Raw genomic sequence first — 16,039 nt, 5'->3', positions numbered from 1 at the left:
ATGACACTGCAGCTATTAGAAACTCTTGGAAATCTGCATGCCCAGCCGTATATTCGAGGTAATTCAGAAAACTGGGGGCCCAACTCGTTTTTAAAAGTTTGTAGTTTACACTAATGGCTAGATTTAGTGCAGTGTTAATTTTTAAGACATTTCAAATATTGATTTTTTTTTTCAATTTATCCATGTTAATAGCAAAATTACATTTTCCTAAATCAATGCTTTTGTTTTACTGAAGTAATTGCAAATGTAACTTAATTAAACTCAAAAAAAATAAATAAATAAATAAAATTTTGTCAGCTTATAATTGTGTTTATGCAGTATTGTAACTTTGTAATTTTGTAATTCAGCATTGGTTCATTTTTGGACATTAAATGATTAAGTATTTGAATAAAATTATACCAAACTTCAGAGTTTCTTACTTTTGAGTTGATACTTTTGTCCAGGTTTCATGTATTATAAAGATATTAAAGTTGAGATTTTTGTTAATTAAATTATTTATTTTATAAAGTTTATGTTATACTGACTTTAGGACTATTTAGTCAGTTATTTATCTTTATTGGAACAAAAAGTTTTTTAACTGAGTTAAATTATGATTGAAAAAAAAGAAAAACAAGAATTTATAATTTTGTCCAGCGATTCATTTATATGTTTCTCATAAATTTCCAAAAACAAAACTTTTAGCAATCACTGATGGCAACATTTATTCATTCTATGGCATTAAATTAACATTTTCGAACGAAACTTTCTCGTAATCCTGGATTTTTTACCTTTGAGTTTATACTTTTGTCCAGGTTTCACGTAATGATAAAATATCAAATTTGCAAATTTTCTAATTTTATGGATTTTTTAATTTAATTGATAAGATGTACTAAATTTAGAACTATTTCTTCAACTATTCATCTTTACTTCAATGAAAATAATTTAAACTGAGTCATGTTGTAATTGAAACAAAAGAAAAAAAATTGAGTCTATAATTTTGTCCACCACTGTATATAAACATGACACATATATACTCGTGTAGACACGTCAACACTCCTTTAGGTAATCACGTATACATGCTTACATACTCGTGTATACACGTATATACTTAAGTAGGCACGTGGTTGCATGTATCTGATGTATACATGTATCTACTCATATATGAACTTGTTTACTCGTGTTTACACGATATACTCGTGTATACACACATATAGTAGTGCATATACTTGTAACCATAAAAATAACTGAAAAATACAAATATTAGGGTTATTTAATATGGTTTTGCATTTATTTTTAACTATGACCACTTTACCCCATGCTATGACCACTTTCCCCCATCCCATGGGGTAAAGTGGTCATAAATACAAAGGGAAAAGAAAGTGTTATAAAACTAATTAAATCAATTTTTTTCTTCTAAACTTCAATGTACTGCGTTCTTTAAAAATGCAATGTAAAATAACAACAAAAAAAGTTGTATTGTTTAAATAATTTGTTGTATATTATTACCCACCAAAGTTGAAAACCCACGATTTTATGACCACTTTACCCCACCAGACCCTATATTTTATGTTAACTGAACATTCACTACCAAGAATAAAAAGGATAATCCTCATAGTCAAGTTTGTTTCTAATAAGTGAATTTTATAAATGCGAAAGATGAAAAATAGTAATAATTATAAACATACCTTGCCAATACATATTTCGTTTTCAGATTTTTAAGTAGAACTCTCGCTAAAATGAAAACAGAGGTTTCGATGATTAGTTTTTAGAAAAGTTAAGTTAGCTCTAGAAAACTCTTGTATTTATAGAAATAACATATTGAACCACATATAAAGGTGTGAATAATTGAAGGAAGAATCTGACAAGAGTACGTCACTAATCACGAGTTTTCGTTTTTTTTTTTTCTTCTTTTTCCCACGGAAAAACAGTAAGTGCTCAAGCCAATGAATGGCATAGAATAAACTAAATATTTTCACAAATATTTCAAACTAATTATTTAACTACTTTCTTTCAAATCCTCATTTCTCTTAAATTTTATGTGCTGGAAAGCAACTTTTCCAAAAAAAAAAAACGTTTCGCCTTTTGCAATAATGCAGACAATATTGATCGAAATACCTTAAAGCATAGTGTATGTAGGTCAAAAATATTATCTTTCAAATGTGTTTTCAATCCAAAAGATTTTTTATTTAATCAAGAGAACAGTAAACTGCTTTAAAAAAATATATCACGGTATAAACAACTTATTCTGAAAATAGACTTTAAAAACACAAATTCAATAATATATTTTCTGTTTACGGAAAGGGTGGTGTGGCGCAAATGCAATGAATTTGTTTGATATTACTTTTAAGTTGACCTAGTTTTCTATATATGGTACGAAGTGTATGTGTCTAGAACAAACTGGTTCCAGACACATACACTTAGGAAATTAAACAAATGAGGTACATCTTAAAAACGACATAAAGAAGTTTGTTTTATTTGAATCTCAGGACAACAGCTCTCCAATATTGGGACTTCCACGTCATCATTACAAATTTTGTTGACAATTGGAAGGAGAGATTTCCAAAAAAAAATGCTTTAATTTGTTTTATTATTATTTGAAAATAAATCAAATTTTTAAAAAATCGTGAACAGTTTTATGCAAATAATTTTGAAACATAGACAAAACATAAGTACACATTTAACTTATGGCTTCACATCAGTAGAGTAAGAGAGGTAAGTAGGAGAGTCTGTAAGTAGAAGTCTTTGAACGCATTTTTTACTTCGTTCGAGTCGCCATACACGAATTGGTGACTTCTAGGGGTGTAAAAATATCGTTGACATAATTTTTGGCATGACTGTTCTGCCAGTCCTATTCCAACAGCTTTCGAAGGGAATCAGATCCAAATGGTTTCCATACCGACAAACCGTTGATTTCATGAGCATTTGTCCATTACGTAATAATCTCTTGCAGTTTCACCCTTTCGCCAACATCGGGACATATATAGAGTGCTGCTTATCAATCTCCAGTATTTGGAGAGTGCACTGTGTGATTTGTGGTAAGTAGGTATACGGCGGTGGAAATAGTATCGAAAGATAGTACTTTTCGTGCCATTTACAGTAACAGCAAGCAGCAATAGCATGGTGCGGTGAGCTTCGTTACACGTTGTGGAATAGCCTATTCACAATGGTGATTTTTCGATTACTACTCAGCAAGATTTTAGCATTTTGTTCCAACTCGGCCGACATCATCTTGTTTGGCTACAGAATTGCATTTACGTAGTAAAGGTCACTTAGTACGATTTTTCTTTCATCCCTATCAGGAAATCGCCGAGCATCACCATGTTTGTGTGCTAAGCGCTTTGGAGTTTCCTAGATCATAAATGTCATCACTGGTGGCAGTATTAGCATGGTGCAGTGAGCATCGTTACACGTTGCGGAGCAGTATATTTACAATGGTGATTTTTCGATTATTACTTAGCAAGATTTTCGCATTCTGTTCCAACTCGGCCGTTATCGTCCTGTTCGGCTAGAGCATTGTATTTAAGTAGTAAAGGTCACTTAGTACGATTTTTCTTTCATCCCTATCAGGAAATTGCCGAGTATCACCATGTTTGTGTATTAGGCGCTTTGGAGATCCCTAGATCATGGCTGCCATCACTAGTGCCCTGGTTTTCAGCATTGTAACGGTCTGAAGTCAGTCAGGCGTTTTTTTGTTTTCAGTGCAGTACATGTGGCTCTAAAAGTTCAATACTAAAATTTTTTTTTATTTCTATCTTGAACATTATTATATCAGCCAAATTGAAACTGTACGAGAAATTCTTGCTCTGCAGTAATCAAAAAACCACCATTGTTAATATACTCCTTAATACCACATGATGATGTTAACCACACCATGCCATCGCTACAAGTGTAATTGGCACTGCACGCATGGTGATATCCATCGATACCACTTCTACCTCCGTCCCCTCCACCACAACTCACACAGCGTCCTTTCCAAATACTGGAGGCTGAATGGCCTGCTGGTCGTTTCAAATAATTCTATGGGACATATCTGATTAAAAATGACTTAACTTTTCATTGTATTTTCAGCTGTTATTTCAATGCAACTTAAACATGCTAAAACGTACTAATGAGACTTAAATGACTCATTTAATCCCTGTCCATTCCTCGATTCTACTTCGAAAGAAAAGATATTGATGGTGAAATGGAAATTATATTTCAACTAAATGAGTAGGTAAATTAAAGCTTAATACGTAGGAAACAGCTTCATTGTATTACTTGCCAGTTTGGCCCTATTACATACAGCAGTATCATCCTAAATATGCAGATGTAAAATAGCTGAAAATACTCTCGGATAGTAGGAAGGCAAATTCTTGTACAGAATGCCAATACACATTTGAACGTTGACGGCTCCTGTTGTAAAGTAGAAATCCAATTTCAAGATCTTAAATACTGTCGCAAGTCATCTGGGAAACTGGATTCCCACTATCTGGCACCAGTTTTATCTTTTGTTTCCATCAGCACATTCCAGATTTTGCTCCATGTCATAGGGGCAGACTGGTTGTGCTTTCCAAAGCAGTGAAATTCAAATTAAGAAAAGGTTTAATTGCATTTTTGATGATGTCATTCAGGTGTGTTGCAGATTAAGTCCTGTGTTGAAAGAAATAGTGAAAAAATAACCTTTCTTTTGTTTGTACGACACTTGAATGCTCTTACATAATATGAACCATATTTCATGTTACAACAACATCTTCAATTAACTATTACTGAGAGAAAAAAAGCGAGTGATATATACACTTTGACTGTGTTTATATATACATAGAAATCAGTAGCAGCTAATAAAAATCCGGTTTCATCAGGCACCTGGTACTAAAATTAGTAAAAAAGCTAGTTCAACGTGATTAGCACAAAATCAAAGGCCAAAGCTAATAAGGTACTTTTTAGAGTTTTTGGCTAATCCCTATACTCGCTACAAAAAACTTCACTATTAAAAACTTCTTTCTCTCCAGGGTGAGGTACTGCTTGATCTTTTCTTGATCCCCCCCCCCCTTTTACTTGCACTTTTCTGGGTTTACATTTTTAAGATATACGCTATTTCTTAGTATTATACTTCTGTTAGCTTATAGTAACATAACCATTTGCATTGACTGTATTTTTTTTCTATCTTGTTTTTCCACTTAATGAATTTTCCCATTTTACAACTTGTTTTTACAATTATAATTCACCCACGCTTATTGAGTTCCAATGGTGCATAGAAAATTTCTAGGTAAAACTAATTATTGTTAATAATTTTTATGACATGCTTAATCACTAAAGAATATCGTTTTTTTTTTTTTTTTTCTTGGCTCACACAATCAACTCTTTGTTTCATTTTAGAATTAATAGCTGAAAATAGTTGTAAATGTATATTGGGAGGGGGGGGAGTGTTTGCCGGGCTTGCCTTTTTTATACTTTTTAAACAAACACGTTCAACGTTCTTTTTTAAATAACCTTCCGCAAAGTATTTTACCATATAATCATACACCTAAATAAACATCAAAACATATTGTAAAAATATTTATTAATTGAAAAAAATATATATTTTCATGTCAGAAAGACTGCAATTTAGCATTAAAACTGCCAAAGAATGTCTTTGATAGATTAAATAAATAATACAGATTAAAGTTAAGAGAATGCTAACGGCGTTTTACAAAATTAAAATAACGCATCAAATCTCTATGCACTACCACGAAGCGTGCTTGTGCCAGTTGCTGCAGTAATCCCACTGGTGAATATATGATTTTAAATTTTACCGTTACCCTTATGCCCCTTTTTAAAATTCAATGTTTATTGTGTGCAAACATTCTCACGGATTAAGTTTAAGTTCTGGTAAAAAGAACGCGTAATGCTGTTTTTATAGGTTATGCGTGATTTTGTCACTTTTCTGACTGAACTCTTCTGTCAGTTTTTGTGCCCTTGACAGCACATTTTCCCCTGGTGCCTATAAAACTCAAAAAGGTTCAAATATATTCTGGCCTTTATCTTTACAAACACAAAAATAACGGCTACTAGTGAAATAATGAATATTAAACTAATAACAGGAATTTTTTTCTTGGGGAACGTAAAAAATTCATTTAACGTATATTCACCCTTATGTTCTCGTATAAATGCGTGTACATATCTTTGAACCCAAAAAACGTCGGTTAAATATTATTGTTTTTATTACATTTACGTGAAAGACAATAAACGATTACATGAGGCACAAACCTTCATCACGAAAGTTTAATGATTAATGATAAGCAAGGTCAAATAATATTGCCGTGTCTTCAAGGCATTAGAAACGATAAGGGTGAGAAATTTTTAAGGAAACTAAAGTTTTGCCTCGACTTGCGTTTTCCAACTGGACCTTGAAGGCATTGTTTAATAGGGCAATGCTCTTTAAAAGAGCTGTTACAATGACCTGGTAAAGCTTCTAAAGTGTCTCGTACAGATAAGGGAGATGTAGCATACTAATGGAAAATATTAAAGATGGATTTCGTGAGAAAATTAAACTAAATTTTTTTCCTTTGGAAAATAGCTTCAGCATCCTAAAATATTGTTGACAAACCAGTGTTTTAGTGCATTATTATGTTAGCCGATTCTGATTTTATAATATTCAACATAAAAATAGAGGTACAACATAGGAACAAAAAAATTTTTCAGTTTGTCAGATGTACAAACCTGTATAAAAATGTCTATCCATATTGCCATTGCCATCAGACGAATCTAAGCTAACTTAGTAACCCTAACGTAGTAGGAGCTAGCTAAACTAAAATTCGCCTGTTTATGGTCGTTTCGTGCTACATATCACACAGTTGTCTCTCTACTATAATACTCTGCTTTTACTATATGTTAATTCTTTCATGCGTCCTTTTCGGTTGCTCGTCGATTTTCAAAAGTTTTTACCTATGGTATTGAAAGAATAATGTAAATCAACTTTCATTTCTACATCTCTGAATCAGAGACATCTTTTAGTTATAAGATGATTTTTTTACATTGAACTTTTGTTTCCAGGTGAATGTGGGGCAAAGTGAAATAGTTAATATAATTTACTTTTTTCAAAACGAACAACTCGAAAATCTGTTCTGAAAATTACGGTACATAAAAAAAAGAAATTTATGTATTTTGAAATAAAATTTGCATTGATACATTTTTTTTTTATTTTTGGCAGTAAATTTGTATCTTCGAAAACGATGGAAATTTTTCACTTCTTTTTCTCATGGGTCAAAGTGAAAAATAAAATTTTTTCTAATGACATTTTTCATTCGATTGATAAAGATATTTTTCATAAAATAATTGAGTAAGTAAAATAATGAATGAATAAATGAAAAGGAAATGAAGTAATAAACAAATAAGTTAATTAATATATGAGAAAAAATAAATGAATGAATAAAATAGTGAATGAATAAGAAAATAAGTGAATGAATGAATGATTAAAGGAATAATTAAATGATGGAATGCAAATGAAATAATTAATAAATACGTAAGTGATTTGATAAAGGATTGAATAAGTAAATAAAATTGTCTATTTTGCTTTCCACCATCCACTTTGCCCTACGTGCACTGGACTAACTGTACAAAGCATTTAAAATACAAATAAGCTTAATATCAAACAATAAGTTTAATACTGCACCGAATATCAGTAGGTCTCAATTAATATTTAAAATGTTAATAGCAAGAATTTTATCATTTAATAAAGAGGAAAATTATTTTTGAATTACAGCACAATACTGCAATTTAAGTATCAATTTTTGAAAACTGTTTGTACCATCATATCCTTTGATTTTCAGAGGTAAGTTTTTTTTTGACTGGAATAGACCAAATGTGTTACAGCAAAATTAAAATATTACTAGGAAGGGGGGGGGGGGCTAAAAGCAGAGTAAATACTTCTCCATTTTTCTTTGCCCCACATTTCCCTACACAACATAGTTAGCAAGAAGAAACCTAAAACTCCCTCCACCAAGAATGGAATGAGCATAAAATTAATTGCATGTGAAACTTCTTAATGTTACTTTTCAACGTTTCCCGGGAATTAAAACACTGCTGAAAAACGATGTCGAATGTGAATCTTTTGTCCTGTGATTTGTCTGAACGTAAAGGGGAAATTTTTATTTTCAGTCTTGTTGTGACTTCATACCTCAAAAATGATCAAAGGGTCAAAATTAATGATTTTACTTAAAATGGAAGTCACTAAAGTGTCAGAAATAACCCCTAATACGACAAAAATACTACCAGAACGTTCCAAAATCCTTGAAACAACTCGAAAATTAATTTCGAAGGACAAAGACGCTATTGTGAAAGTTGCTATTCTGCATTTTATCGTTTAGTTATTCTTACCTGTAAAGGTAATTTGATCAAAAAGAGCAAGAGGAATTTCATTTATACGTCTCGCGCATTCAAATTTCCATTTTAGTTGGTCCCTTGTACGAAAGCATGAACGAAATATTGCAACATAAACTTAAAGGAAGTATTTAACAATTTTCCTCCGAGATCGTATGTTTTAGATTTCACAAACTTGTAGATGTCTTCTTGTTTAAGGACTTCTTTCTGTAAAATGATTACTCAACTGGGATATTCTTATCCCTTCATCAACACGTTGAATGAATTATTTAATGCGTGTTATCAATTGACAAGAAAAATGTTTCATTTGTATGTGTTTCGCAGTATTTCCTTTTCAAAATATTTTTCAAAAATATCTTTGTTTTGCATTGAGAAAATACATAGGCTTGCCAGACGTCCCGGTTTTCAGACGAAATCCCGGTGTCCCGCCCGGTTTACTTCATGTCCCGGAAAAAGATAAATTTAATTACAGATGACCAAAAACGTCTAAAAATAATTAGCTGGAAAGTATTATCTAGGATAATTACTTTGCCTTTTGTATCATTAACTTGAAAAATTAATATTGGATTAGTTTGTGAGGATTTTTACAACAAGATTAAAACCAAAAGAGACTTTGTAAAAAGAGCCCTTGCTAATGAAAAGTAAAAGTAAATAATGTCAAAAGTTTTAAATCCTTGAGAGCTTTCCTACGTTTTGTCAGAGCATCGCGTCATTTTGGCATTTGGTATCCAAAACAATTCTAGATAGAGACACACTAATTACCTGTCTATATGATGTATACTTTACGACCTATTCTCATATCTGCCAAATACACATAAAAAAATTCATAAAAATCGGTCGAGCCGTTTCGGAGGAGTTCAAACACAAACACCACGACATGAGATTTTTCTATATTAGATTATTTGACTTTTTTTTTTTTTGCATTTCTTTAATTTGGCGTCAAAAATGCCTATATTCCTAAAATTTCACCCTCCTTCCACCACCTTTTAACTTTTTAATCGCGAATCTCTCAACTATCAAAATATTTCCGCAAAGGAATCAAAGAGCGAAACTGAAAACCATTATAAAAGCCTTCTTTAAATTAATTAAACTATTATAACTATTTTTTCAGTTATTCATCTTTACTTAAGCAAAGTGACCTTTAACTGGCCTAAATTATTATAAAGTAAAAATTTCTTGAGTTAACAGTTTTGACCAGGCGTTTATTCTATTGTTTATCATTAATTTTGAAAAATAAAGCAACCAAAGATCACAAATGGTAACATTAGCTCATATTTTGGCTTTAAATTAACTTATTCCAAAAAAGCTGTACCACAATTCAGAATTTCACTTTTGAGGTTATACTTTTATTCAGGTTTCACGAAAAGATGAAATATTAAAATTGATGTATTTTTTAATTGAAATTTTTTTTTTTTTTAGTTGATAAGTCACGCTGAATTAAGAGCTGTTTTTTTTTTCTTCGCAATTATTCATTTCTATTAAAATGAAAAAAAAAAAGGTTAAACTGAAATAAATCATGATTAAAACAAAAATGAAAATATTATGAGTATACCTTTGTCTATCAGTGTATCACGTGAGACAACAATTTTCAAGTAGTGCAATGTCACATTTATTAAAAAATAAATGACTCGGAGGTCAAAGAAATTGACTAAATGGAGAGTATGTGAAATTTATCAGCAGATAGGACTCCTTTCCCCACGCTCAGCGCACAGCCAATCCTATATCAAATGCAAAAATGACTTTCATAAAAAAAATAGGGCATTGTTATGAAAAACTGAAGATTCAACGAGACAAAACAATTTGAAGCGCCATTTTATCTTTTTTTTTCTTCTGGAAGTAGGTTTTAATTGATTTCAACCCTCAAATGCTTGATTTTTTAAAAACCTCTTAATAAGTTTTTTGGCTTTAACTTGATGTTTAAATTATAAAGGTTTTTTTTTTAAAATTCATGTTTTAATTTAAGTAAGGTTTATGGTTAAAAACCATTTCAAAACACTGCGAATAAACTGAAAAATCGACAAAATATTTTCAGTCAAATGAGCCTAAACGATAATAAATTTTGGAAAAAAAAAATGCCTCACCCCTGTTCAAACAGTACATTTTAATTTTCATAGAATAACAAGAAGTAGGTATGCTCAAAAGAAAAAAAAATGGACAAAATTTACGCGCAGTAAATAGGGGAAAGTGGGGTAAAACCGGGACCCTAAGGTTTGCAGGCTTCCAGAAATCACAGCTTTTAGCATAAAGGAACAAAATTTTGTAAAAGTATGACTACTTATCTATTAATGCAACCACAGTTTCAAAACCATAAGTGTTTTTTTTTTCATCAACTTTTTTGCAAAAAAAAAAAGTCATTTTATCCGGTTTTGCCCCACTAGTGGGGTAAAACCGGGTAGACATGTTATTGCTATAGGAAAATAAACTTTTTAAAAAGTTTCCACAAAATTCTAGTTTTATTTAGTGACATATATGTTAACTATTGTCATAACATTCTAGAATAAGTATAAAAGACGCATATTGATGAGTTGACAGTAAATTTAACTGTCTTTACCTTTATTTTTTTGCTATAATATAAGGCCTATTGACACCAGTCGCAAGTAAAATAGTTATCTTCCTCTTCGGCCCCAGAGCAGCTTTCATGGGGCCCAATGACGACATTGGATGCATTGGATCCATCTCTCACCACCCTTGGAGTTGGAATAAAGCTCATTGTAGTAAATGCAGGCAGTATTGTCCTTCTCTTCACTGAACTTAACCCTCATTTGCTTCTTCGGTTTTTCTTTTCTTGGACGCTTTTTTTTTTTTTTCTGTCTGTTCCTTTTTGGCATCTATAATGCTGCCTTTTTTTTATTCTTTTATCTTTCTCTCAGATGTTTTTTCTTCCGTCCATCTTTGGTCTTCTTTCCATCATTTTTCTTTTTCTTTTCTTCTAGTGTTGTCTGAAGATGAAGCTTGTATGGGCAGCCCGTAAAAAAACACAGTTTTTCCTTTTCTCTTGTTCTCTTTCGGCTGCATCTTGCTCTCAGTGTATGGAAGTAGTACCCAGTTTTGCCCCTCGGTTAGTACCCGGTTTTGCCCCGCACATACAGCTTTCATGAAAAATGCCGTCATATGACTATACAGAACGCTACAAACAATTACTTAGAATAATAATGAAAGTAATTAAATGTTGTATAAATAAAGTTATATGCCTTTACTGTTGCAGAAACAGGATTGCAGTATAATCGGTCTAGTTTTGTTCAAAAATTTTAAGCAAAACCCACTCAAACAGAATTTTCTTCACAGGAACGAAAGAAGCGAGTCTAGTGCGTTTTAATTTTATGGCCACTACTTTTTCATCAAGGTGGAAGGTAAATCCTCTCTTGTCCACGTGATTGCATCACTTACAGGGGCTAGAAGGGGGTACCCGGTTTGCTCCCGACTTCCCGGTTTTACCCCATTTTCCCCTACTGAAAGAAATTCTATTTTCATTTTCCAGCTCACTTCAACTTTAAGAAAGTTTATTTATTTTTTATTTTATTATTATTATTATTATTTAGTTTTTATTTGTTTTATTTTAGTTTCTTATTTATTTTATTTTTACTAATTTATTTCCTTATTTAAAATCGATATTGCATTAATGATTACTGAACGGAATTTGAAATTGGAGAAAAAAAGAAAAATGAAAAAGGGAGAAGAAGAAAATTATATAAATAGTTGGAGTCTACTAGTTTCTGATTATCATATACAGCTGCTCTTCTAAATTTGAAATAAAGTAAATGTGCCTAAAGAATCTATAGAGTAACATCCCAAAGCCATCCTCTTTCACTACCTACTTAAGTTACAGGTTAAAATTTCACTCTCATCGAATCTTAAAAAAAGTGACTGCAAAATAATAATAATTTTAATAACAACAATAATAATAATTCACATTGACGGTTTATACATTTATTTTGGTTTCTTTTCAGTTCAAGTAACATCCACGAAAAGTATAACAGAATACAAATTCATCGGAGGCGGCTATCTGCCAATGATTATGTGTGCTCTGATGCTAGCAACCATTTTCGTGCCATATTTTATTATTTTATTCACAAAGACCTTAAATCCTTTTCTTCCATTTGTAAGGTAAGTGTTACGATTTTCAATGATGTTGATCTTTTCCGGAAGCTTATATTATCTATGTGTCAATCAAAGAAACATAAATATAATACACTCACTGGCCAATGAATTAGAAACCCAAGATCAATATTTTTTGGCCTACCTTTTGCCCGGATAACAGCTCTGATTCATTTGGGCATCGAGTCTACAAGCTTCTGGAGTGCGTTTATATCCAAAGAATACCATGCATCTTTTCAGATCTTGTAAATTAGACAGAATAAGAAAATGCCGTCGGATGCCTCTTTCCACCATATCCTACACATTTTCTATGGAGTTAAGGTCCGTTATATGCGGTGGCTAGCGAAGGTGTTGGAATTCAGACTCAGCGAACCAATTTTCAACACTTCTTGCACGATATACAGTTGCATTATCGTCCATGAAACACCCGTCACTATCAGGATAAAAATACAACATTGCGGGGTGTACTTGATCTGCCCGAGTATCTAGGTATCGCATGCCTATTTGTTTACCCTAGAGGAACTCCAAGGCACCACTTCCATGCCAGCAGAGCATGCTCCATATCATGATGCTCCCCAAACCCTTGCACAGTGCGAGTAAGACAAGAAGTTTCTCTCAAAGGCTTCTAATTCATTGGCCAGCAAGTGTGTTAGCAACGCTTAAGAGCCACCATTACGTAGTAATTTTTTCTTAGATTTATGTAGTGTTCACCTTGCTTGTCGAATTCTTTTAAATAAGAGATTAAGAATGACATTCCATTAACGGTAACGGCACCAGTAACAGACATGCTTAAGACATCACTCTCAGGTTAACTCGATTTTCTGATCCTTTAAATGCATTTCGAGTTTTTAAACCATTTTTTTCTCATTCAACTATATCTCAGCTAATGTTTGGCTGCTTCTGGTTGATCTAAATTAGTTCATTCTGTTTTTATTTGCTCAATTTCGAAAAAAGATCCAACCCCCAGTAACAGACACCGAAAAGTCTGATGATACCCTGTACCAGATAGGATCAGAAAAGGATGAGTAATGGACAAAACTCCCTTTTTCTCTTCAAAAAGTGAAAATTTCTTTGTTTTTAGAACTAAAATCCTTATTTAATTCAAACGAACATGAAACACTAGCTGACCTCGTGGTGTCTGTTCATAACCCAACAACATTGCCTTGTAACTCTACCAACTTGCTAATAAAATTCACTCTGATTACACTAGATGGTTGCACTGTATTTATGGGAAACAGCAACATCAGTTTTACCCGGCCAAAAATTCTTATTATTTAATTCAAAACTTATGAATGTCTGTTACAGAACCCTTGTCTGTTACTGGTGCCGTTACCCTACATATGAGGCAGTGAGAAGCAAAGGGATGTAAGTGGCAAAATGAAAAATTTGGAGATAACCACTACACATGGTAGGTGAATCTCTCCTCTGTCTTGGGACAAGAGATAGTACTAGTAGCCCTAGTAGTTGCTGCTATACAGCATGATTTAGAAAAAAAATCAATGAAAGCCTACCTAGGATGTTATCTTTAAACGCGGTTTACTCAAAACTTGAAAATGTCCACTTACATCCCCTTGCTTCTCACTGCCTCATATGTAATCAAAAAATAAATTGAAGAGTACTTACGAACGGAATCTTTATGAATATAAGAAATAAAACGAAGATGCCATTCACATTTCCACTCAGTATAACAAATTAAGGCAACATCATAAACAAAGTAAGAGTGACATTATTGTTTATCCCAAGTCATACATCTGTAAAATTGAGTAGTTTTTATTGCTCTGAGGAGCATTAAGCTTTTGTGGGTGATTCTCGGACGGTTGGTGGCGAAAACTAAGTGTTCAAAGCGCAGGTAATTCATAAACTTGTGCCTGAAAACTATTTCTTTTCTGTTATATTATCAGCAAAGCAAACGTTAGAAACACTGATTAGTGGCATTGCCGTGGCGATATATAGCTGTGGAAGATTTTGGTTTTTAAAATTAATGGTAACAGGATATATCTCAAATTTGTTGATTTTTGTGACGGGACACAGTTAAGAGAGCATTCCATTACTGATCTGTAGTCGTGTGCTGATACGGTTGAAATGACTCTACTGGTATACAAACCAATGAGCAATCCTACCCATTTTGGATTACTCGCGACTTCTCTACCGATACATTTCTAAACGATTTTAAACCACATTGAAGTAGATTTGCATTTGTCGACGCATCTAGCGTTACATTGAGTCCAATTACAAGTTAAAATGGATTTAGAGTGCACCAGTACAACTTGTGAACAATCACGTTTCCTTCCCCACAGTCCCAAGAAATGGAAGTCATGAACAACGGTAAAATTTTTCAAACACCATACTTTTTAGTCATCTGTCTAAACCTTCCACTACTAACATGCGTTAAACCGTTTAACCGCCGAACTATTGACGGATGATCAAATTTGAGTAATTTTTTTAAATTATGTCTATTTATGTCTAGTAAATACAGAAATAAAATAAAATTTCCAGAAAAAAATTTTTTACTATGATTTTCAGTGTGTTCCATTTTTGGAACATTGGCGTTTTGCATGAAGTTTTTTTTTTCAGAGAATTTTTTTAAACTAAGAGGTTTTGAATGCGGTTTTTATCTTAGCATACTTTATTGCGGAAAAAATAATATTTTAAATTGCATTTGTGTACATATCAGAATTCAGAAAATCCAATACTGAAATATATAATGCCCATCATATGAAAGGAAGCGTTGCTGGTGAAGTCGTTTGTCGCAATGGAAACATTTCTTAGTCGTATTTTTTTGCACACCGCGCAACGTCCTTGGGATGCAGATACAATATAATGTCCGTCAGACATTCTTGACCGTTTATGTAAATGACAACGAGGCCCTGGAGGACTTTCCACTCGTACTTTTTTTCTAAGGAGGTGAGTTATTTCTCTTCGGAACTCTAAATGCTTCATCTTGACTTCGTGTAAATCATAATGAAGTAACCAACTAGCTACAACTGAAATATTCAGCGCATTACAAAAAAGATTCCACCACCATTTTTTACTCCTCAAATGAGGTCTGTAGCTCCCTAAAAGTTTATCCAAGACGTCCACACCCCCCATTCCTTCATTGTATCTCTTGATAAGATGAGGTTGTGGCACATCTATCTTGCATTTCTGCGCATTTGAGTAACATTTTACAGATGCAAGTGGCTCATGTGTATAACAATTAGATGCTACTGTAACCACTGCATTATCTTTCCAGCTGCACATGTACACTGATCCATCAGATCGATAGTCAAAATTTCCGCGATCTTCTTTAGAAAGGGCTTTTTTGGATTTCCGTGGACAATGGCCAGTTCGGTTTTCACGAATTGTTCCTGTTGCTCGTACACTTTTTTTTTGATAGCTGAGTAAGTCATATGATGTAAAAAAGTTCTCAAAGTATACTTCATGCTTAGACGTGTCAGTCAAAACTGATAATAGATCATTTACAACTCTGGATCCTAATTGCACATCAGGGGATCCTTCTTTTTTGCCTGAAGAAATCTCCATGGAATATGGGTATCCACTTGAAGAGCACAGCATCCAAATTTTGAAGCCGAATCTTATTGGTTTTCATCTAATAAACATTTTACATGAATGCCGACCGTAGTAGGGA

General features: G+C 32.7%; 1 protein-coding gene across 1 annotated transcript in view; it reads left to right on the top strand.

Annotated features, from left to right (window-relative positions):
* LOC129218443 (DNA damage-regulated autophagy modulator protein 1-like) overlaps window positions 1-16,039 on the top strand; it is a 59,558-nt gene that overhangs the window by 19,522 nt on the left and 23,997 nt on the right. Inside the window, exon 2 of the mRNA XM_054852713.1 lies at window positions 12,264-12,420. Coding sequence (XP_054708688.1) covers window positions 12,264-12,420 — 157 coding nt within the window. The remainder of the gene's footprint in view (window positions 1-12,263; window positions 12,421-16,039) is intronic.

Source organism: Uloborus diversus, chromosome 3 (genome assembly GCF_026930045.1).
Source record: "Uloborus diversus isolate 005 chromosome 3, Udiv.v.3.1, whole genome shotgun sequence".
NCBI lineage: Eukaryota > Metazoa > Arthropoda > Arachnida > Araneae > Uloboridae > Uloborus > Uloborus diversus.
The sequence above is the reverse complement of the archived record's forward strand: the minus strand, read 5'-3'. Positions and strand labels throughout refer to the sequence as shown.